The following is a 15,369-nucleotide window of genomic DNA, read 5'->3' as shown; positions in this document are numbered from 1 at the left end:
TAAGGCGCACCCTCAATAATGACATATTTTGAAACTTTTTCAATCGCAATATAGTCATACTCAAAGTAACAACAATAATAACTCAAATAATAACTCTCAATATCATAATAACTCAATATCAATATGACCAACCGGCACACAAAAGAAACAGATAAAGTTTACTTTATCACTTCATTCCCCATCTAAAATCTCAATATTGATCCATATATAAGGCGCACCTGATTATAAGACGCACCATCAGCTTTTTTAAAAAATTTAGGCTTTTAGGTGTGCCTTATAGTGCAGAAAATACAGTAGTTTCTTTTTCTAGGAAATATACATATCACACTTGACATGTTAATGCAAAATCATTTCAAATGATGCGTCATTGTTTTTTCATGCTAAAATCTTGCATATGCATGAGTCACTTTCTGTATATTCAGTACTGGGTGACTGCGGACGTGATTCTGGTGGAGGACACGCGCGGCGGCCTCGCTTACGGCAACGGATATACGGTCGCTTTTCAAAGGCTGTCCTTCCTGCCTGTCTCCCTCCCGCTTGTGTTGTTGGCGCCGTAATGCTGCTGGAGCGAACGGAGCGTAAATCTCCAGTAGTCCCACGTTGCGCAGGACGATAAATATCAGCTGTCCCGCAGTAGTAGGTCAGCTGCATAAACTGGAAAGGACATGCGGGGGTGGTCCTTTGCAGGGGGGCTGTTCTGTGGGAAGTTGAATGACGCCTTGTGTCAGCTTAGTTATTTTCATTCTCCGAGAGGTGAAAAGGCTAACGCGTAACCAGCAGGCATCTTCACACAGTGGTGGCATCTGGTAATTAAGCGCCCTAATTGTGCCACTAATATGACCCTTTCACGGCAAAACCAGTTGCAGATGCACGAAGAATCGAGAGATTGTATGGGATGCACTATACAAGGTTTTTGCAATACTTGTGCAGTATTTCGACCATTTTGGGTCATTTTCTTCCTCACCAATCTCGGAGTGTTTTAGTCAAGGGAAGGCGCGCTCGTGGTAGTGTGATAACCAAGTGGTTATGCTACGTTGACTTTTTGACAGGTTGTCACCTTCTGGGTGAAATTTCAGCTCCCAGGGTTTTTTTTTTCTCTGCTTTCCCTTTGATGTGAAATGTCTTTGATGTAAATATCAAAAGATTGGACAAAATACGGCACGTGGGTTGCAAATCAAAGTCAAAAATGTATTCTGATCAATATTGCGATTGAGGAACATCTCATGCGGCCATTTTGCTGATTGCTGTCAACTGGAATAACCGCAGTTGCACAGGAAAAGCCTCAAATGATGATTTTTGTTGAAAAGCTAGAATTCCGAGGCTTTAGATTACGCGAAAAAACGTATACAAATGATTATTCGATTATCGTAAAATTATTTTTTATTAATTGTCAATCGTTGCAACTCTAATATCCGGATTTCAGAATAGCAACAAGAAATGGATTGACATCTGCAGATACTTAAAGCCGCGGTATTGGTATCGGATATATAAAGTGGTATCGAACCTTCTCTCTTGGGAATACACATACCCGACATTTTATTTATCACACTCTAAAAAGCCCCGTACACAAGTAAGTTCAAATGATGGAGAATAAATGTTGGCTTTATTTCCACAGACGTGACGGCCATCGGGTTGTGATGATTACGAGGGTGCTGATGTTTCTTTGATAAGTCCCTGTGATCATCCGGCCCCACTCGTGTTTTTTTTTTTTAATCACTTCGTCACATGTGAACTTAATTGGGCTCCCGTCCGTCATTAATGAGAAGCGTCTTTGTGAATTATCCTTCCTGTGTTCTCTTGTTCGTGTCCTCCAGTTAAATCCAGTCCTAATTAACTACCTTTGAAAGGGAATCTGTGTGATAATTACCACAAGGAGGTGGAACGGAAGCAATCGCACTCTGCAAAATTTATTCCACACCACGGGGATTTTTCTTTCTTTTTTTTTGCCCGTGTGTCCCGAGAATCACCTTCGGTGACCACTTTGGAAAGCGGAGACACGCCTGCGCGGCTATATAGTCATTTTAATACAAGAAATATAAAAAATCAGTCAAAAGTAAAATGAGAGTGATAAAACAAAGGGGGAAGAAAAACCTAAAGAGTCCCGTAAAAAGGAAAAATGTCAGTTGCGCCACATTAAGTATACATAGTTGTTCACTTCTTATTGGATTTTTCTTTCAAACTTTCTATGAGGTCATTGTGACTGTTCATATTCAACTAAATGTCACTCAACAGACCTCAGCCAAAGCCAGACAAGACTACGGTTTATTTTTTATCCCTACCTTTATTGAGATCCCTCGCCTCCTTTAGTCGGAGTTTTGTCACAATCTCGAGGAAAAAAAAGCGCCATACCCGGAGCTTTATAACCATTTTATGGATTATTCCACTGTGCATGTCTTATCCCCTTCACATGTGCGAGGAAAATCATTGAAATTGAGCTTTCCAAGAGGTTACGAGCAGGACTTTGGGGTTTGTACTGCATTTTTTCACTTTGCATTTATTTACTCAGCCGCAGATAGGACACGCTACTATCCATTGATTTGTCAAGGGAGAACTTTTCGCCGTTAAAAAGGCATGCTTAAGTAGCTTGTATTAGAAGTTTCTATTCGTGTATTCCTTTATTCTTAGTACCTATCAATAATGCAGCGGAATGAGAGGCGGAATTAATTCTTCTGTTCTCCAGTTCCCAAATGTCTAATGAAGAGCCTGAACTGCTATGCAAAATCAGGGCAGTAAGGTCATGGAGTAACCAACACGCCGGTGCTTCTCCACGTTTGTGTGTCAAATATTAAAAACGTATTTGATGAGAATTTGATTATTATTGTTATTACTATGTTGAAAGACAAGAAATCTCGTCCATGGCACTGAAAGCTCTGGTAGCAGCTGTTATTGCCCTCCTATCCAGAAGGTGGTGCAGGCGAGTTTTGTTCTACTTGTCGCCTAAGCATGTTTTTGAGGATCTGCGCTTCCCATTGGCAAAAAACAACAACAAAAAAAGTGAAGATTTCTTTTAGGGAGTGGCTGAGTTGCTACGCAATGTTGCCTTTAAGCTCTGTGATCCATCTCAGAGATGCGCTGACAGCGGCGTAATGAAAGAGACTGTTTTGAATCTGGGTGGGGGGGTGGGGGGGTCTGTAGTAAATTACACGGACATCTGGAGAGAAAAAAAAGAGGATGATGCTGATGTCACGCCTGATCAATCGATCTAGGCGAATTAGCTAATGCACCTGAGGCGGGCCTCTTACATAAACATAAAACACTTTGGCGAAAATGCCGCTGGCCGCGATCGCCGCCGTCGCACATTACGGGCGAGGGAACATTGACGAATGCCGCCCCGAGTCCGCCGTCTGCCGAGGAGTCGGTGAGGGATCTTTGCCAGAGTGGCATCATTCTCCAAGACAAATGGAAGGACGCTGTGCGGGGAAATGTATTAGCAAGCCAGGCCGGGGGCTCATCTTTAAACATCATCCAGCAATCTGGCCATTTGCCACCATCAGAGTCCACATTAGCGCTATTTTCTTTGGGATGCTAGCTAGGAGCAGATGTAAGCTAGTGGTGAAAATTGGAGTTTGCACCTCCTTACAATATTGTAAACCGACATACGGCTTTCAGGTGGTCATGATTAAATGAATAAATATGTTATTAAAGAAGGTAAAAATGTTTTATATTTGATTTACAAATAACATTTCCCACTTGCTGTCGACTGAAAATGACATAACACGTAATTAACGAACAACCAATCACAGCTCATCTTGCAAAAGTCATATGACCGAAGCTAGAAAACAAATCAAAATGAAATCTCATAGAATCTCCCTGTATCTTCACTCTTCCAAAATGTCATCTGCAAACATCATAGTCCATGGAGATTCTTGTCTAACTTCGTCTGTCTGTCTGTCCATCATCATAGCAAACAAGAAGAGGCTTAGAGTTGATCCCTGATGCACTCCCACCTCCAACTTGAACTTTTCTGTCACACCTACTGCACATCTCACCGCTGCCTTACTGTCCACATAATTGTCCTGCACTGTTCTAACATACTTCTGTCACGCCAGACTTCCTCATTCAACACCACAGTTCATTCCTGGGCATAAGCTTTCTCCAAATCTACAAACACACAATTGAGTTTTATATCAAATATGAATTTTTCACCGGCGGAAATAATAGCTTAATATCTGTTTAACCCTTGTGCGGCATTGTGTTCATTTTTGGGGACAAATTCTTCCACATTTGCACACACTCGCAGTATTCTAGCCAAGTGATTGCACTTTCCTACCAGTGTGATAACTAAGTTGGTCGTGCCGATTCAAAATTCGCCATGATGTCACCATCTGGGTAAAATTTCAGCTCCCTAGTGTCTTCTTTCGATGCTTTCCCTTTGATGTAAATTACCTTTGATGTGAAGATCAACAGATAGACCAAAAATACCGCACAAGGGTGAAGTAAGTTTTACGCACCGGCCATCTGGCACACAGGGCGAATGCCCAATGGGCCGACGTCTTTTTGGGCCAATGTGGCGCTATTTCATTATTATTTTCCTCCATGGTTTTTCCCAGAGACCATCTGTTTATAATGTAGACAACAAACCGAACCAATCAATATCAGTGGCAGGTCTGTGATTTAATTTGTCTTTCCATTAGAACATTTCACTCTTCCAGTCCTCCATTATTTTCACACTCTATCATTATTATGCCATCCATCGTCACGCTTTCATGAAATAAAATTACGCGCACGTGCGAATGGCCGAGTTTTTGTTTTCCTGCCTGTCCAGAACTGCGTGTTTGTCGGCAAGTAGGATTTCCTGGCAGTAATGTGGCAAAATGTTGTCTAATTCATATGGTGGTAAGAACGGAACGATTGCCGCACTTTTGCCTGTTTCGATTCCCCGTTGGTCAGCGTCTTATGTTTCCTCCATAGTTGAAACTGCGGTATTGTGAATTGGTACACACGCTGACTCCCCATTGGCCCTTTTTGGTGCGGAAGGCTTAGTGTATGTGGGTCTTTGGTTATCATCTTGGCCTTGGCGTAGGTGTGCAGTACATTGGAGGGAGATTATATACATATTAGCCGACCTTGCTTTTTCCATCACTCATCCAGGAAAAATGCAATTTTATATTGTTCTCAAATACGAGAGGTCCAATTTTCCCTTTATACTTGGCGGAAAAGAAGCAAGTGTGTGTGTGCGTGTGTGTGCGTGCGCGCTTCTGGAGCAAAGCCATCATCGATCCGCCTCAGGAGTCTGATCAGATGGTTTTTCATTCCATTTCATGTGCCCTATTAAAGAGACACATTCATCGCAGGTACCGTTTTTTTTTTTTCTTCTTCTTGCTATTGCGACATTGTGGGCTTCCTCCCTAGTTGTGTGTGTGAAACGTTTGAAGCCACGATTGTTTGTTGTGAACCCTTCCTTTTTTTTTTTTTTTTTTTTGGTCTTTTTGTGCGCTTTCCAATAAGCGCCCGCTCAGTTGAGGTTTTGGGCGTCCCGGAGGAAAAGGGAAACTCAAAAATATCATCCTTTTGTTCCTGTTTCTCTCAGAGACACCATTGAGCTAAAATAAAATGGGGTTGGGGCCCATCTTCTCGTCATACAAATAGAAGCCAAGTTTAAGGGCAATAGAAAGTAAATAGCATAGCAAAGGGACCAGGTGAGTAGATTTGTCAATATGTTGGTTGCTAGGTACTGTGGATACAATGTTTAGCTAGTTTACATACATAAATGAGGTAAATAGATAGATTACGGTGTTTTAAGGTTAATACTGTGAAAGTTAGATACATGGGTTGGGTAGATTTTGTTTGAGGTAAATAGGTCAATAGAGTGCACATCTATAGCTGTTTATGTATCTCGTGTTGTCCGAAGGGCTTTTGCGATTTTCCTATTCTGTTTTTGAAAACATTGTCGTGTATATTGACACGCTTTCCTTTCAATTTGGCTGAAATTCTTCTGTCACACATCACACATGACACTTTTTTTTCCACTCGTTCCTGCCTGCCTGCACAGGCTTCTTCACTTATTTTCCACACTCCATTGCTCTGGACTGTTGATGCTAAATACTTAAAATCTTCCACTTTCTTTATCTCTTCTCCCTGTATCTTCACTCTTCCACAATGTCATCTGCAAACATCATAGTCCATGGAGATTCTTGTCTAACTTCGTCTGTCTGTCTGTCCATCACCAATAGCAAACAAGATGGGGCTTAGAGTTGATCCCTGATGCACTCCCACCTCCAAATTGAACTTTTCTGTCACACCTACTGCACATCTCACCGCTGCCTTACTGTCCACATAATTGTCCTGCACTGTTCTAACATACTTCTGTCACTCCAGACTTCCTCATTCAACACCACAGTTCATTCCTGGCCATAAGCTTTCTGCAAATCTACAAACACACAATGCAGCTCACTCTGATTTTCTCTGTAATTTTCGATCAACATCCTCAAAGCAAATACTGCATCTCCAGTGCCCTGTTTGATTGACATCTGGAGGTGGGTTTAATTGACTGACTGATTATATTGAGGAAAAAAAAAGTTTTTAACAATCCGTCAAAATAAATAATATATGCCGCATCGCTAGTCTAGATACTATATTTTTATTAATACTGGATTCATGGAAGGGGATTTAAATGGCAAAATCCACCCATTTTCATCCATTCAGGGGTTAGCTATTTTGTCACCTGTTGTCATGTTTGAGGTTAGCTTTTTAAAACTTGAAGCCAATGATTTTTTTAAGTTTAAATTGAAAAAAAGCCTCAAAGTATAGTTTTCCATTCAGTTAAAAAAAAGGCTCAAGAAGCCATATGGGAAAACGTTTGATTGACGTTGCCATTATATGGCCCTGATGCCAAAATAGCAAGAATCAGACTAATTTCTGAAAGACTTCAGTTTTTATTATTGTGTGTGGGCAGAGCATGTGACTAACTCTGTAAAAATAAAAAAAAAAAACTCTCATAACTCAGCACCACATGATCAGTTTGCTATTTTACATAAAAAATAGGTCTACAGGCTGATTTAAGATGATTTATTTTTTGAGAGAATAGCAAAAAAAAAAAAAAAGAGAGAGAGAGAGAGACAGTTCCAATGGCGGGTCTCCTTACTGTTCCTGGCAATTTGTCCACGCTGATGCGTCGCTGGCGTCCCTAATAAAGTGAGTGCTCAGATACGAAAGCGCAGACGACAGCGATGACGGCGCAGCTGTCTTGAATAAATTGCGGCTTTGGTGTAACATCCTACCTCCGTTCCCCATTCCCAGGCTGAAGTCTATTATTGGATGTCGCTTGCTCTTGATTAGCTATTTGCCACACTATGATGGAGGCACTCGGCATTGTGGGTAAACAGATTGACTGTCACGGCTCCGCCGCTGTTGACTTCCTGTATGCGCGCCTGGTTTCGACATGTCGAAGGAGGGAACAAACACATGTTTACAATAGATATGCTCGATCCAAAAGGTTCATTTTTTTTTTTTTTTGTGGAAAAAAATACCAGTTCCTGATTTTAAAAAATGGCACAAAATACCACTGTTTTTTAACATTATTATTTTCATAAAATGTGTAAAATCTTTGCAAAAATGTTTTTTTAAAGTTTCTTTTGCATCAAATTCAAATAATCAATATTTTGCAATAAAACATTTAAGAAAAAAAAAATTACAACTTAAGATTGAACATTAACTCTTTTTATATATATATATATATATATATATATATATATATATATATATATATATATATATATATATATATATATATATATATATATATATATATATATATTAGTACATATAACCTCTCATTCGGGAATGTTTTGTGTTTTTTTCCTTTTCCTTTTTTCTTTAAAAGAAAAAACACTTATTTTCTTGAATAAAACCACCAGATCTTTTCAATAAAACCTTATTTTTATCTAGCATTTTTGTTTGTAAGCATATATGTGGCATAAACAGTGTGTATATGCATTAGTGCCTAAAACCTCTCATACGATAATGTTTTGTTTTTGTCTTAAAAAACATATTTTTTCAGAAAAACAATCAGATCTTTTAAATAAAACCTTATTTTATATTATCATATTTGTATATATTTATATTTGTAGGTATAAACAGTACGTATAGTGCATATTAGTGCATGTAACCTCTCATCCAATAATGTTTTCTGTTTTCTTTCTTTAAAAATACACTTCTTTTCTTCAATAAACAATCAGAGCTTTTATGTAAAACTCAAATATGCGCTATTTGAACATCCAATGCTGAAAAAATGTTGCGTGTGGTTTCAGGTCCGGTGGCCGTGATCAGCGGCGAGGAAGACTCGGCCAGCCCTCTTCACCACGTCAACCACGGGATAATAACCCCGTGCACGTTGGATGCGGGACCGGACGCCGTCGTCATCGGGATGACTCGCATCCCCGTGGTGGAGAACCCGCAGTATTTCCGACACGGACACAACTGCAACAAGCCCGCCACCCGTGAGTACACCTTCAGTTTGTTTCTGTAAGAAATTGAATTGGTGTTGCCAAAAAGTAAGCAAAATATAAAAATCAGTTTATTTCTCACTGAATTCTGACGCAAGATATTACATATTATATAAAACTTTATAGATAGATAGATAGATAGATAGATAGATAGATAGATAGATAGATAGATAGATAGATAGATAGATAGATAGATAGATAGAGAACTAGCTAGCTACTCGCTATCTAGCAAAATATCTATTCAGCTAGCTAGCTAAATGGGATAGATAGATAGATAGATAGATAGATAGATAGATAGATAGATAGATAGATAGATAGATAGATAGATAGATAGATAGATAGATAGATAGATAGATAGATAGATAGATAGATAGATAGATAGATAGATAGATAGATAGATAGATAGATAGATAGATAGATAGATAGATAGATAGATAGATAGATAGATAGATAGATAGATAGATAGACAGACAGACAGACATTTTTTTTTTTTAAGTATAAAAGGGGCGTGAAAAATTGAACTGGACTGGAAATTGAAATGAATCGTTCCACGTCTTAATTTATCAAGGTAGCTATTGATTCATCTTTTAGAGGTGAGTTATGCATCAGAAAATGACAAGCGCAAAATCATCGCATCATACCCAATAAAACCGAGTCAAAACCCGAGTCGAACCAAATCGAATCATTCCACTTTCAAATCCAACCGTCCTTGTAAGTTTTTCAAGAATCCCGCTTTATCACGACAACGAGAAAAGCAAATTTTTCACGTTGGTCGTCCTACGCGTCGCTACTTTTTGACCTCTGAGTTGCTTTGAAAACGATCCACACGGTAATACGGACTCCAGTCAAGTCCCAGGATGCACCTCTGCCGTAATTTGCTGTTTATCTTTACAACGAGACACGCTGAGACCCCCGAGGCCTTCGCCGTAATGCGCTGTCATCTATTGTGCAGAGCCATGCGGCGCGAGCATCTGGCAGCGTTCTTCATACAGAATCAACTCAGACGCAAATACGCCTGCCGCAAGATCACTTTAAGGCCTAATTAGCCGCCGTCGCTAGAAACCCGACAAAACGACACGCGGGCGCGATTTCCACTCCGCGTTTGGTTGGCCGGCTCCCAAAATGGCCGTCGGTCAGGCGGCGACGTGCGAACCGGAGCGGCGACGGAAGGCGAGGGAAGGAAATCCCATTTAGAGGTGATAAATAAATGAGGGCTCTTATGTATTATGAATGGCATGAATTGTTAATGGCCGGTCGTCGGCTGATTTATGACATCTCATGCTGCGCACGCAGCGTCTGATTGCCGGCTAATGAATAAATGACACTCCAATGAAACTTCCACCTGCGCGCGGAAGTCGCTCGCTGGATGCGAGGTGCGTTCGGATGGTCGGCGGACCTCGGGAAAAAAGAGAGCGCGCGGGGTGTTGTGAAATCGTAAGCCGTGACAAGGTCACGGTGGCCACTGCTTTTCCGACGGTGGGTGGAATAACAAAATGGCTCCCGACTGATTTCGCCTGCGCTGAATATGAAAGCGTTCCTTACACTCGTGATACTCAACCTGCGTTGTGTGTGTGTGTGAAATTAAATAAATAAATTATAGAGCTTTTTCAGGGAAACAACTCCACTCTCCAGGATTAAGATGTTCTCAAATATCTACAGATGTTTTAAAAATAAAAATAAAGATGTTTTTAAAATAATTTTTAAAAAAAATCTCACATTTTTCAGATTAGGGTGGAAAGACGAGTCATTTTTTTTGTAGGATGAAACAAAGAACGGTAGTGGAATTTTCTTTTTTTTTTTTTCAAGATTTTTTTTGGGTGTAATTTAAAAAAGGAGAGTTTTCTTTTTTTTCTTAACCCTCCCAAGATTAGAGTGAAAACAAAGAAATACAAAAAACAACAACCATTTTTCAATAGAAAATAATACATTTTCTGACTAGAAATATGGTCAGAAAATTGGAGGTATGGAGCATGGATGAACACACATATATACATACATATTTATTTATATTTTTACATATATATATATATATATATATATATATATATATATATATATATATATATATATATATATATATATATATATATATATATATATATATTCGTTTTTTGTTAATTACACTACCCAAAATTATATTTTTTCCTGTGTAAAATGAAATATAATCTGTAAAATTTCTTAGTAAAATCTCTACTCTTGTAATCTTACAATTAATTCCACACAATAAAATAAAAACAATATTATTGTTGATCACATTTCTTGTAATACTTTGTTTTCACATGACTGTCATAAAAAATGGAATATATCCCAATTTTTTTTCCCCTCAAAATCATGAAAGATTTTTTCTTCATCTTGGAAAACATTTATTCACATAAAATATATTTTTTCCTTGAACATGTGACTTTTTTTTATGTTTATGTATACTGTATTTTTTTAAATACTTGTATTCCCATCTTAATGCTACGTCATGCCAGAAACATTTTCATTCAAAATATACGACTTGAAAAATATAAAACTATTAGTCAAATATAACTTTCCCCCTCTTTGGATGGCACGTGATGATGGGGATGCGTGTGAGTGTCTGGGCGTGAGCAGTGGTCAACAGCAGCTACTTGATGAGTTGGTTTATTCTCTTTGTGTTGTATTATTCCCCTATTGTTCAATAAGGCGCAAAAACGTAGTATCCTAAAAAACGATATTGTAAAATATTATCATTTAAAAATTGTTTAAAATACTTGGTACTATAGCCAGGGTGCCGATGATGAACTGCAGGAACACTGTAGACTTTTTTTTCCTTTAAGTGCGGAATTGTATGAATCTTAACACTCATCACAAGGTCGTAATGGTCACCGCTTTTCCAGTCCTTGGCGAAGAAAACAAATTGGCTCCCGACCGTTTCTGCCTCTGCGGAATATGAATGTGTTCCTTACCCCCAGGACGCTCCCCCTCTGATATAACTTCTTCTTTCCCCCGTGATGTCCTTTTCCCAATAGTATGAAATAAAACGATTATGAAAAAAAATTATGACATTATTCTTGTGAAGCTACATCTTCTTACGCGAGAGAGAGAAAAATGTGTTGTTTTTCTTAAATAGTAAGATCCTTTTCCTTGAAAGCAGCCCTTATCCCTCTGGGGTTGTGGGGGCAATGGGGGTACGGGTACCCCTGGGGGTACTTGAAGGAACTTCAACATTTTGAATAAAACAAACAAATCCCTTAAAAGTAATTATTGAATTCATTAGATGTTTGGGGAAAATATAAGATCATTAAACAAATATGAGTTCATCAAATAAATTCTATGTCATTCAATTCCGTTTTTTCGATTTCATGATTTTAAAAAGCCAGATTCTCCCCCATACCAGAATGGTTCGACGCAGCTAATCACGTGTCACCACTCGTTACCTGTCAAGTTAATGATTTATTTTTGTGAACACATCTCTACTATGATCCCGAAAGAGGACACTTTTCATTTTTTCTTTGGAAAAAATATTTCTTTATAATTATTTCTTTTTGAGAACAAGTCTGACATATTATGTTGATTATTTGTTTATATTTTTTTATTTATTTTTTGTAGACAAATATTTATTAATAATCAAGGTAATGATTTATTTTTGTGAACAGATCACGACTGTAATTCCAAAAGCAGACGCTTTAAATTCAATATTTTTCTGTGGACAAATATTTATATATAATGATTTATTTTTAAGAACAGGTCTGACGCTTTATGTTGATTTTTTTTTTTTTAAGTGGACAAATATTTCAACCAACTGTGTTTGGAGGGGAAGCATCGAAAACGTGCAGGATACCGGCTCTCAAGGACTCAACTTTGCTCATTAATCTTTACACTTAAACAACTACTGATTTTCTTTCCAAAAATCCTTTATTCTCTTATTATAGTCCTTTTACGTTACCCTTGTATATGTTTATTTTTTCTCTATAATGCACAACTTTTATCCTTGAAAAACCATGACTACATTTTCGTAACTTTTTGACTTTTCTTTCTTGAAACTCCCCTTGTTTTTAGTCTCGACGTGCATCATATTAAAATCCCAGAACTCATCACAAGGTCGTAATGGCCTCCGCTTTGCCAGTCATTGGCCGGGAAAACAAAATGGCTCCCGACTGTTTCTGCCTGCGCTGAATATGAATGCGTTCGCTCCCCTCAGGACGCACGCCCAGGGAAAGGAAATGCATGTGCTTATCAGTGTGTGTGTTTGCTCATGTGCGTGTGTGTGTGTGTAGGTGTTTGCCAGGCAGTGTCAACCTGTGAATGAGAGTGCGGATGTGGGCGGACTGCTAGTGCGGCTCCCGACTACTGTTTGCCTGCGTGGTCTCTGCAGGGCCGTGACTGCGGCAGCCCTGGGTCCTATGGGGGGGGGGATTGTGTCAGGGGTGGTCTCAGCCCCCCCCCCCCCCCCCTCCCCCACCCCTATTGTCCGGCAAAGAGCTTTACTCGGCTCGGATACAGTAGAGCTGCATTATTGATGGCTAGCCACCGATCTGTAATGTATTCATTCATTTAGTTGAAAGCCTCGTATTCAAGGGAATAGTCTGCTGCCAGTATCCCCCCTCATACACACGCGCGCGCACACCTACACACACTCTCTCGGCAGCAACGTGTCCATCAGGAATGTGATGGTCAAGCCCAGTCCGCCATTTCAATCAGAGGACGATGTGCTTGGATAAAATGCGCACGCCTTCAACATAGCTGACACCCCCACCCCCCCCACCCCCGCCCCATAAATGGTTTATTCATGAGTATATCATCTTCTAGTCACCCACCAGCTAAGTCTTGTGTATTTAAATTTTAACGTAACAAGGCAGATCTGATTTACTGTCTCAAAAAAGTCCATGAAAATTGGACACAAGCGTTACCTGAACTTGAGTCGAACCTGCCAGGTACTGTCAATCAATCAATCAATCAAATTTTATTTGTATAGCCCTGAATCACCGAAGTCTCAAAGGGCTTCATAGGTGAAAAGAGATCATGTCGAGAAAGAAGTCATACAGAGACATCTTTTCGGTGTAAAGTACACGACAGCATCCCCTGTCAAAGCTCCCACAAATACAGTGGACCCCCGGTTTACGATGTCCCTGCCTTACATTATTTTCACTTTACAAAGTGGACCGCTACGTTTTTTTTTTGTCGCCTCTTTATGCTATTTTTTTTGTCTTACGACAACTCAAATATGGCGGACAGTGTGCGCGCGTGACAGCGAGTCGTTCCGCGCTCGTACAAATATACACGCGTCACTGCTCACGTCACTAGAATTCTGGTCTGCTATTGGTCGGCTACATGACTCCCTAAGATACTGGTCAGCTATTGGCCGGAGTCACGGAGTCACTAAGGTGCTGGTCTGCTATTGGTCGCCGTCAGAGTCAAAATGGGCGCATGCTAAAGACTGGATCTCGTATGAGTGCTTAAAATAACTTATTGTGCATTTAAGTAGTTGTCGATCATTGAACGTGAGATTTTTAAAAAAAATATATAAATATATATTTTATTTTTTTTTTATAAAACCTCACTATTCCACAGTGAGAATCTGCCACCACCAGAAAGATGAACTTGTTAATTGTCTGACTTCATTTCCCATGATTCATTGACAGACGGAAGGAGGAAGTAGTTCATGTTCCCGTACGAGGTTAATGTGAACATAAACCTTTTAGATTCATTTTTATTTCGTTCATTGGATAAATTGCAATTAAAATTGCGTGATCAGGGCATCTGGGCACTGTCAAATCGTCACAAAACAATGGAAATGTTCAAATCGGTACTCGGAACGCCGTTAAAACAGAATTTCCGGTTCTAGTACAACATCAAAGTAAAAGATCAAAATCTTCTTGAAGTACTTGGATGCTGGACATCTATCACATCGATATTTGATGTTTGCATGATGGATGGCTGAAGAGCCGTTCAGTAGTGTAACAGATATTGATCTTCTGTTCCTACTCCTAATGCTAATTAGCCAAAATCAGCAGGCATGCGCGTGATGTCTTTTTTCCATCTTGGCTCCCTCCCAAAATAGCTGTCCGTCATGCAAATAAATAACGTGAGCGCCGTTAGATTGTCCTCGAACTCCAAATGAACGCACGGAATCATGAAGGCCACTCAAGTGGAACGAAGTCGTTTCAAAAAAAAAAAAAAAAAAAGGGACAATTGGATTGGTTGCACAAGGGGGGTAAACAGTTAAGATGCGAATGATTAGGATGTTTCGTTGAGAGCTTTTTTTCGGTGTTATTTTTAATCCGCCCGGCGTTAGGCAAAAAAAGGCCAATTCCGTCGTCCGCATTAGCAAGATAAAGGCAGAAAGGCAAAGGACAATTCTTTAGCCTAATGACAGATTGCTATCTTGCTGGGATCCGCTGTCTCGCAGCAAGTGGCTTTGTTTAATCGCTCGGATTGCTTTTTTAATTACGGATTTGTTACGTCCCGCCGGCCCGAGATGAACAATGGCTGCGGAAGAGGAGGAGGAGCGTGAGTTAGTTTAGCTTAGCATTGTTGCGTCCTCATGGGGTTATTAGCGACAGACAAGAAAAGCTCGCTCTGTATTTCCTATACGAACAGTAATTTTTTGGGGGGAACTCTCACTCTGCGAGGTTGCGCTGGGGTAATGATTACGCTATTATTGTTTGTTTTTTTTCTTGTTCTGGAACGACCGCTGAAAACTGCCAGATATTCTTTTTGGTCAATTTCTTTATAACGTCTTTAGTGCTTCTGGCCTAGCCGCGTTTCGGGAATCAGCCGCCGGGCGATGTGGGTTTGTGATGAAAATGAAAACATCTTGGAATCAGGCATTTTGAGTGGAAAAAAAAAAATCTATAGCCCTCTAAAATTCATCTCATACTATCAAATTACCGTATTTTCCACACTATAAGGCGCACCTTCAATTAATGACATATTTTAAAACTTTTTTCCATATACAAGG

General features: G+C 39.6%; 1 protein-coding gene across 1 annotated transcript in view; it reads left to right on the top strand.

Annotated features, from left to right (window-relative positions):
* Positions 1–15,369, top strand: part of ntrk3b (neurotrophic tyrosine kinase, receptor, type 3b) — a 203,723-nt gene that overhangs the window by 150,268 nt on the left and 38,086 nt on the right. The window contains exon 14 of the mRNA XM_088413455.1: positions 8,250–8,438. Within this exon, the coding sequence (XP_088269581.1) occupies positions 8,250–8,438 (189 nt within the window). The remainder of the gene's footprint in view (positions 1–8,249; positions 8,439–15,369) is intronic.

The sequence above is a fragment of the Hippichthys cyanospilos genome, chromosome 4, assembly GCF_059441005.1.
Source record: "Hippichthys cyanospilos isolate Australia breed blue-spotted pipefish chromosome 4, RoL_Hcya_1.0, whole genome shotgun sequence".
NCBI lineage: Eukaryota > Metazoa > Chordata > Actinopteri > Syngnathiformes > Syngnathidae > Hippichthys > Hippichthys cyanospilos.
The sequence above is the reverse complement of the archived record's forward strand: the minus strand, read 5'-3'. Positions and strand labels throughout refer to the sequence as shown.